The sequence below is a fragment of the Hakea prostrata genome, chromosome 4 (assembly GCF_041222555.1).
Source record: "Hakea prostrata isolate BN-2017 chromosome 4, UWA_Hpros_2, whole genome shotgun sequence".
Taxonomy (NCBI): Eukaryota; Viridiplantae; Streptophyta; class Magnoliopsida; order Proteales; family Proteaceae; genus Hakea; species Hakea prostrata.
In genome coordinates this window covers 22,158,848-22,168,861 of record NC_142603.1, presented here as the reverse complement: position 1 = coordinate 22,168,861, position 10,014 = coordinate 22,158,848, and the positions used below count along the sequence as shown (strand labels likewise).

At 38.0% G+C, this 10,014-nt stretch overlaps 1 protein-coding gene and 1 non-coding gene across 2 annotated transcripts; both read right to left on the bottom strand.

Moving 5' to 3' along the window:
* Positions 1–485: 485 nt before the first annotated feature.
* On the bottom strand, positions 486–2,674 carry LOC149018507 (uncharacterized). Its single transcript, XM_089154374.1, has one exon. The coding sequence runs from the start codon at positions 2,568–2,570 to the stop codon at positions 1,626–1,628; it is 945 nt and encodes a 314-aa protein (XP_089010500.1). The 5' UTR covers positions 2,571–2,674; the 3' UTR covers positions 486–1,625.
* Positions 2,675–9,933: 7,259 nt separating this feature from the next.
* Positions 9,934–10,014, bottom strand: TRNAL-AAG (transfer RNA leucine (anticodon AAG)). Its single transcript has one exon. It is a non-coding gene; the product is annotated as a tRNA-Leu (tRNA).

Here is a 10,014-nt window from a genome sequence, read left to right as displayed (position 1 = left end):
TTCAGTTCCAACCCAAATTTTTTTCTAATGATTCACCATACCCAGTTATTAATGTGGCAGTTCATTAGATTAATATTCCCAAGGCAGTACTTTCAATTTTATCCATGGCGGGCAATCATTCTGTTGATCTAGCACGTGAAGTGTTTGCAAAATTGCCACAACCAACTGAAAATAGTTGTTAGTTTGTTACTAAGTCATTTGGTGCTGGGAGGATGGCTTTCTGTTTTGTGTGATCACTATTTTACGACTTTAGTATGAGTGATGAAAGAATACGCCATTAAGGAGTCTTGGACTAGACAGCTAATCCTTTGTAATGGTCTTTGTGGGAAATAAACCAGTAGAATTTTAGACCAAAGAAATTCTACTGCAGCATAATGATAATGGTGAGCTAATTTTGTATAACAACAGGAGCAAGAAAGGAGAGAACTAGAAATTTATGGGCTTCCAAATGCATTCAGAACTTTTACTCACACCGAGATCCTTATGCTGAAGTGTTTACAAAAGAGTGCAGGTGTTGTGGAGGGGAAAAGCAGTAGCCAGAAGATCAAAAATGAAGGGGGAAAAAGTGATATGCCTCTCTTTCCTCCTATATCTTGCTAAATTCTGTACAACTGCCTTTGCATTCATATGGAAAGCATAGAATATGCTAATGTTTTGATATTGATTTATGCATTGACTCCCTGGTCTTTTCCTTCAGAAAGTCACTATTTCACTGCAACTCTGGTCTTTCTTTTTGTATTTCTTGTAAGATTCTTAAGTCTGCCTCTATACTTCGGTTGCCCCTTTGGATGGTAACTCCTTCGCACAATCTGCTTCTCTCTCTCTTTCTCACCCTATCTTTTGAGTGGGGTAATCACTGAAACATCTCTGCCTTTACTTTCCATTGGTCACACAGCATTGAAGATGCACAAAAAATTGATGAAAGAGATCTAATGAATGATCCAATGTAAATGTCAAAGAGTAATTGGGATGAAACAGAAAGTACAGACAAATTCGATGGTGTATTCATCCCAGAAAATAAAAACCAACGTTGTAAGAGAATCTGCAAACGGAATTGGAAGTTTCACTCCAATAGAAGACAGAATAATGAAGGAAACCAAAGCGTGGTGTCACTGTAGATCAATCTATGGTGTTCGAAGATCGGACCTGCACCCCATCCAGAACTCAATCTACCAAGATATTCCATAGGCACAGCACCTAAGGATCGGAGCATGATTGATGCAAACTTCATTTTTCTTTCAGTAGTCGGCCAAATAACTACTGGATCATCAGCCAATTTTACCTTGAGATTTCATGGAAAAGAGTTTCATGCTTCAGGAGGGAAACAAGCTATAAGTTGTTAAAGCATGTGTTGTGGTCCAATGGCATGAAACAGAGAAGCCAATGCTGAAGAACAAGCGATGCAACCCAGGCAAGAAGCCAAGAACTTAAAAATTAATAAAATCATGAAAGGTGTATCAAGCCACCACACCTAATTTGATATTGTTTGACAAAATCAGGTGGCCATGTAAGATTACAACAACACTTTCAATTCTAGTATTATTTACAACAGTGATAAAATAATGAAGATTTCTCTCTTGATTAAAGCAAGTAAAACATCAAAATTCCAACTTCAAACAGAACCTTCACAAACAAGAGGATGAGCCATTAAGAACCCTAGAGTTTCCCTTCTTCCCTCCCAATTCTTCTGCACAAATCTTCTTGCACCGGAAGTAGAAGACTGTATATGCCATAAAGCTGAAAATCTTCACAAGGCAAATCAAATTTATCACTACCAAAACTCTCATTAATCCAGGGGCTAGTATCTGGCCAGGTTCTCTTAGCTTATAACAAAGAAAGAAGATGACAGTGAGCAGAACAAAGAGGAAATTGATAACAGAACCTCGAAGCATCCGTCCTCCAACAAGAACCCCATTATCTTCTTCTTCTACTGTTGCTTCATAGACATTTTCTAGTACTGAATTGACAAAACCCAACATCCAAACCCCAGCAATATAGAGATTAAAACACAGAGATATAAAAATGAAGGCAACACCCAGAAAGGCATAGGCAAGAGAACCTTTGGTAAGGATAACAAATATAGAAAGCAAAGCAAAGACCTGAACAGTGTAACCCACACCCAATTGAGAAACAAAGAACCAACTAATCATAGGCTTTGCACATGATTTCTGAATCTTTAAAAACAAATCCCTGGAGTTGAAATCTTTCCTTCTGTATGAAGTAGCTGCAATATATGTTGTTGCTACTACAGAGCACAGAATGGCAATCGTGTAGGCAATCAAGAAGATCAATTCCACTGAAGTAATTATGAAGATTAGTTTTTCAACTCCCAGAGAGGACTTCAAGTGCTTGACGCTTCTTGGGTTCTTGTACCGCAAGTGTTGTACCTTGATGAACAAACCAGAAATGAATGGTTGGAGACAATATATGTTGGCCAAAGCCAAGAAGGAGAAGGTGAATTGGATGAGAAGAGTGATGAACACCATAAGCTTGCCATTTCTAAGAAAGATTCTGAAAGCTTCTCTTAGAATTCCAGACACAGTTAAAAGCTCAGAGGACTTAACTGCCATTGTGTAACAAGATTTAGTTAGCTTCTCCGAATCTTAGATCATCTCTTCTGTTTTATTGCTTCACCCAGAGAATTTTTATATATTTCTTCCAGCTCGTTGGTTTGTTGCAGCCTTCTGCTTTGAAGAAACTTGATTTTTTTTTTAGCTCATAAGCAATCTCATGAGACTGGGCTTCACAAGCAACATGGTAGTTCAACCAGTCACATCAGGCAGGTTATTGGATAGAAAAATAAGAAAAAAAAATCTTTATTATTTTATTTTTCTCACTTATTAATTGTATTTTGGGCGTTTGACATTCTGAGTTCTACAGTCTACTGATGCTATTTATAATCTTAAAGAGAGAAGCTATGATTTTATCAAAAAAGAAGAAGACAGAAGCTATGATTTATTACATAAACTATACAAGGAAAGACTACTATTCCACCAAAAGAAAAAATGAAAGGGCTATTAATAAACCAACCAACAACCTTGATGTTAGGAAGCAACATCAAAGGGTTGAGCATTTTTTAAGAGTTTTTAGCAGCCAATTCCAAAACCCTTGTCAACACTAGCACTAACGTGTGCATTAAATTAACTAAATTAATAGAAAATTAACCAAATAGGGTATGTACTTCTTTCACAATCTTCCATTACAGAGTCAGAATCATTTTTCCGTTAAAGAAGAACAATGGGCTTCCTTAATGCTTTCGAACCACACATAATGCTGGGGCCCTGCTGTAAATATTGAAAAAAAAATTATAAGTAAAAATCTCAGTAGCACCCGTGTGGGCTTCACCCCTTACTACGTGTTCTAAAGTGTCAGGAAAGCACATTGTTCGCCCCTAACAATGATTTAATCCAGACTCGATTAGAAGAGGGACGTACCTCTACCCAATTGTGATCAATTTTATAATGATTAAAGATGGACTCCCTTTTAAACATACGGTGAACGAATGTGAGGAGAACAAAGAGACTTGGAACTTTCCAGCTCCAGAAGTTCGTTTGGTGATTTTGGATATTTAGGAGTTATCCTTTCCCATTCAGTTTGTAAGGTTTCATCACACTCAACATGAAAGGAATAATTTGGTGGATTCGTTAGCAACGTATGCGCCAAGGATGGCTTTTTGAATTATCTTGTCCCCTTTTATCTGTTGGCCATTTTTGTGATGATCCATCTTCTTGATGAGAGATTTTCCCATCCCAGGATTTAAAGAAATTGAATAAAGAATTTGAAACCCAATTCTGATGAACTTCTTTTAATCAATTTTTTTATCTTCCTTGAGACTTGAGAGGGTGGGGAATGAAGGCCAACTGGGGCAGTTTATTGGATTTGTATATGTAGAATAGTCTTCCAAATACTATTAAATGGAATAGACTTGTTCAAACCATACATGGAAATATCCACCTAGAGTGGTTTTCAAAATTTGACTCGGTAATGACATGGACAGTGTACCAGAGTTTGATTTGAACATCAATCTAAGTTACAAAATGGCTATTAATTATTAGGGGTTCTGATAAAAGGTCCTCTTGATAAGCATGTATGAACGAAGCTTTGTGGTTAGGGAAAATGATATTTCTCTCCCCTCTTGGACTAATGCGAAACATCTTCCCTTTCCTCCTCTCTTGCTTGAAAACCATTACAAGTGTACCCAATTCATTAAATTCTCTATTAAGTCATTTTCAAATTAAGACAAAATTTATTCTTCTTTTTCACTTCAACTGCTCTTGATCTTATATTCTTAGAGGTATGTCTAATGTTAGTTGTTTCAATTAAAAAAATATATCTGAGAAGTGACTGAAACATCAAAAATTGGATGCTTAGCTGTTCGGGTATAGGGCTTAAATAAGAAGGGAATTAAGTGGTTGGCTTATCTATATTTATTTCCATAGTGCATGTCCATAAAAATGCCTCTGTATATGATTTGGAACCGACAAAGAGAAGCTTAAACATAAGAGCATTCATATTTTAACTTTCAGTATAAAAAATCGCATTCATATGTACTTATTTTATGTGAAAATAAGTTTATGTGACGACATTGGATTCAAATTTTGGTAATGTCATGCATGAGTACTCTAATCTTGATCATGATATTCCCCTATTTGGGTAGTGAAGTCCATGTTGAGCTGCCTTTGCATTTACAACTTGTTCACGCATTCTTTAGAAGTTAGCTTTGTTCTTTTCCTTCGCTAAAGGTACTTTCATTAAAAATTAAGAATGAAAAGTAATAATAATAATAATAATAGTATCAGTAAAAAATTACATTTGCAAACCATGATTCCTGCCTTCTATTTCGTACCCCTGATATTCTAAAAATTGTTTCCCTATCAAAAGAGCCAATGATCTAAGTTTGATTCTTCATCCTACAGTTCTCTCTCTCCACCAAGAGTCGATCAATTCTTGCAACTTCTTCTAAAGTAATCTCCCATTCGCCTACTTTTTGAGACTCTCTTTCTTCATCTAGACCCGCATACGCTAAACAAGACTGCTTCTTTCCCCCTTGCCCACCAAGTTGCACTATTTTTTTCCCCCACCGGGTTAATCCCATAATTCATACTAGAAAGTCTTGGCTTTGCTGCAACATCTGACCAAACCGTTGAATCAACCCTTAAATCTTGAGACAGTTTGTCAATGACCCATTCACCCTCCACGTGAGAGGAGCCTCCATGTGGGCCTCCTCAATTGAATGCGCGGTAGACTTCAACTTCTCCCTATAAACCAAATTTTGAGAATCCCCTCTTGTGTAAATTGCTTTATGTGGGCACCCTCTTTTGGCAATGTTTCTACCACTTTATCATTTTCAAAATTTAAAACTCTAGAGTCGAGTTCATTATCCATCTATTCTTGTGAATTATAAGAGTCCATAAAGGAAAACCAATCCCAATTCAATCATATGATATTACTGATGGACTTACAAAAGATGATTGGTAGCAAATGAATGATAGAGTGAGTTTCATTCGCAAAATATGAGCTCAAGTTCAAAAAAGTATAAATAATATTTTTCTTTTATCTTAATATGAGGTTCAATTGTGAAGACAAACACTAAGAAATCATGAATTGTTAAGAGAAGGCATAGTCCTGATCACCACCCAACGTCCCAAGCACTTCACCCTCATTAGGAGTACTAATAGTCAAGTTCAGCTAAATTACTTTGGCTTTTCCTTTACATTGTTGAGCTACATGCCCCTCTCGATTGCAGATAGAACACTTCTTTAATACCATCTTTATATACAACGTTCTAAAGAAACTAAAGACACAAGAAGATCAAGGTTCTAGTAATTCAACTTGAACTTCATCCACTCATTCTACCCCCTCTTCCAGTTTGACTAAGATTCGGGCATGATGACCAACATATCCAAAACAAGTTCATCGATCTAAGGAGATAAGTCTACCCACTATCTTCACAAGACAAAATAACCTTGTTGTGCCAATATTCCAATTAATGGTAAATCAAGAAGTCTAACCAAGACAAGCTGTCACATTCACCCAATGACTATCCATTCACCCAAATACCCAGGGGTGTGACCATAGCCCCACAGATCAGGTTTTAGACAATCACCAACCATTCCACACAATAGTCCAATTATGAGCAAGAATAAAGCAATGTTATAATATTAATAAAGAAATATGTCAAGTAATAAGGATCTCAGAAGGATCTCAAAACCAAATTAGAGTGCAGAAGAGATGACACATCTAAAGTAAACAACTAGAAGGAATAAAGAAAATTCAAAATTTCCTAAGTGTTCTAATGTTTCACCTTCTTCTCCAATCGTTTGCACACCTACAACTTAAGATCAATTTTCAGCTCGTAGTCCCACTGGCAAATGAGGCGTCTTCTATCATTGTTGATTGGAGCTATAATAGTGCTCCATACCGATCTTGGGGTCGTACCACGAGCCAGTCAGCTCCCATTGCTTCATCAACTGTACAATGTATGGGAAGTATCTCTAAACCGGAGCTCGAGATCTCTTCTTCACCTACATAGTCATCTACAAAAAAACAATTCCCCGAAGGGTGAGCTCAAAAGAACTCAATAAGTAGTTTACAAACAAATAACCAATATCGCAATCCAAATCAATACATCACATAGTGCAACATGACATGAGGTGGAATGCAAGAATACAATAGTACTCTAACGAATGCTAGTCTCTAATGGAAGATACGTATTAAGGTAGAACACTAGCCTACTCTGGGTAGGTCTCGTCACTTTGATCTCTCACGGATTGGTTACTGATCTTGAGATCCTGGGTAAGGGGTCAAGGCATCCCTCCCAGACTATCACCATGGTTGGGGTTTAGGTCACCACTCTCTCACCACACCATTGGTATGAGTACTAGCACATGCAGGGTTATACCTTGCCCAATGCAAGTCAACTACACAGTCACATCAACCTAGGTTCAGATACCTCCCCTCATGCATTTCACACTCTTGATTCAATATCCTCCCCTACTAAAGTCAACGTATCCTATGGCACCAACCAACTCGGACAATGCCTTCTCTTAACCATATTGGTCATCCAAATATAATGGACGGGAAGCTCTCATGTCCTCACACGGGTTGGCTACTGGTCTTGAGCGCCCATAAACCTAAGTCTATTATATGCAACCCTACCAATGAATGGCCCCCATAAAGTGGTTGTGTCCTCTCACAAGTTGGCTACCGGTCTTGAGTGCCCACCACCTAACACTGCTTCTAGGGTCACTCGGCATCAATACCCACACTGACAGGGTGTGATATGATGGGGTACCTAACCAAACTTCACTAGACTTCCTAATTATGGCATTCGGTAATCATGAAAAGCGCAAAGGGGCATCATAGGATTGTGCCCCAAACCACCTCCACTGATGTCCCAACAGAAATACCCAAATAAGTATTCCCCGATTCACAATCACCACTCACATTTACATAGCAGGAAGGTTCAATCACATTCCCAATTCATAAATCAATCTAAGTCCATAAATTCACATGTTGAACCATACATCATTAGCATCATTAGCATCATTAGCATCATTGATCACTTATATTTTATAATTTAAGAGTCATAAACATCATTCCTAAACCCTAAAACAGCAACATGTAAAAATATAAGCAAATTTCATAACAACCAAGAAAATAACAATGGTTATGTGCAAGTGAACGTCCTCACCTTGCTATTGATTTGCAAACTTTGTAAGTTAAGTCAAAGAGTATGTTCATGCTTCCTAAAAAATCTTATTAACATGTTGATTCAAAGTTAGAAATAACCCTAGAGGTCTGACATTAAAAAGATAAACAAAAAACCAACACTACAGGGTGTGGTTGGTCAGTGTGGTTGCATAGGGCAACCAGAGCAATCAACCAGAGCAGTCAACCAGTCTTCGAGTACGAACATATTTGACTCAAATAATCAGAAAGCTTCCCAACTGGATTCTAAACTACCCCAAAACTACTTAGAAAATTCTGAAATAATACTAGAATATAATCTATCATTGTTTAGACATCAAACAAAGCAAAAAGACTGAAAACCTAACGAAGCATATATTAGGTCTACTCCGAAATCGATCCGAAAGATTCACAAATGAGCCAGAGTGAATGGGGATTCACTCTAGAGTAAAGAGGGTAGAAGAAGTAGGTTGATACAATAATTAGAAGTCTTCAACAAGGCCTTGGTAGTAGGAGGGATCAATCATAGAAGAGAACTAGAACGAAGAAGATGAATACTAACCTTTGAGAAAGCAAATTGTCGCTCGGAAACCTTGTCAGATACTCTCCACACTGTCTTTCACCCTTGAAGGGTGTTCTCTAATAAGCTCTGATGTTCTCTGATGGCTTTAGATAATAATGACACGTTTTAGAACGAAAAGACATTGAATAGGGCTTCAAAATTAAAATTTTCAAAGTTGCCCTTTTTCTACAGGAACCAAGCTTGTCACCTGGGGTGACCAGGGCAGTCGACTAGCCCCTAGAACCTTTGTTCGAAGAGCAAAACTAAGGCCCTAAATGCCCAAGTTCTGCCCTAGTTATATTCGGTACAATAGAAGAGTCCTACCTAATTTTTCAAGACCTTCTACACGTGTCATCATAGTATAATTGATCCATCCACCTAGTCCATCATCGTCCGAGTTAAATCTCCTTCCAAATTCTGATTGAATTCTCAACTCAGCATCATCTTCATCTAATTCCATTAGTTTGGACTCCAATCCAATGATCTCTACCTGGATCGCCCACAATTACCTTCTTCCCACACTCTGGGTTAAAAATTTGGGGGATTTCACACAAACTTTGACACAGGTTGAGAGGAATGAATGTTAAAGTCCAGATGCCAACTCTGGAATCAAATGAGCTGAGATCCCACCTTCTACCATCCACTATGCCAAATCTCTGTCATATCACCCTCACATTTGAACTAAAAAATGATGCATCCCTTGCCTAATGAATGAAGCACCACTCCTTAACTTCAAGGACTTACTAGCTAATTCTCGTAACTAATCCATAAAAATTATGCAAAAACTTGCGAAACTTGAACTAATTGTGTTGCCACTCTTGCTGAGGGATAAGAATCCACAGGTAGGATCAAGCCTGCATGGGGCTTGGTAAGGAATCAATTGCTAGCATTTGTTAATTTCCTACCACAATAGCAGAGGATTTCCTCCTGTCCACATTCCCATCACCGGCAAGGCCCTCCTAGGGTGGTTTCAAGCCAAGGAAAACTGACTCCCAAGGAGCCTCTGAATTCTCTAGAGCTTCTCTCTCCTCACTCTTCTCTCCTGCTAAATACCAAACTAAACGTATATGGTTTAAAGAAATTTATTAAAAAGTTTTTATCCATAGGTAGTTAGGTAACCTAGCTTAGACATATTAACCATATAGTTACTCATCGAGTTAAAAAATCTTGAATCACAAAATTTACTTAAAAAAATGATGCATCCCTTGCCTAATGAATGACGCACCACTTCTTAACTTCAAGGACTTACTGGCTAATTCTCGTAACTAATCCATAAAAATTATGCAAAAATTTGCGAAACTTGAACTAATTGTGTTGCCACTCTTGCTAAGGGATAAGAATCCACAAGTAGGATCAAGCCTGCATGGGGCTTGGTAAGGAATCGATTGCTGGCATTTGTTAATTTCGTACCGCAATAGCAGAGGATTTCCTCCTGTCCACATTCCCATCACCGGCAAGGCCCTCTCCTAGGGTGGTTTCAGGCCAAGGAAAACTAACTCCCAAGGAGCCTCTGAATTCTCTAGAGCTTCTCTCTCCTCACTCTTCTCTCATGCTAAATACCAAACTAAACCTATATGGTTTAAAGAAATTTATTAAAAAGCTTTTTATGGATAGGTAGTTAGGTAACCTAGTTTAGACATATTCACCATATAGTTACTCATCGAGTTAAAAAAATCTTGAATTACAAAGAGTGGGATTTGAACCCACGCCCTTTCGGACCAGAACCTTAATCTGGCGCCTTAGACCAACTCGGCCATCTCAAC

Coding starts and splice junctions, on each gene's coding strand:
- LOC149018507 (XM_089154374.1), bottom strand. CDS start 2,570: ATGGCAGTTAAGTCCTCTGAGCTTTTAACTGTGTCTGGAATTCTAAGA.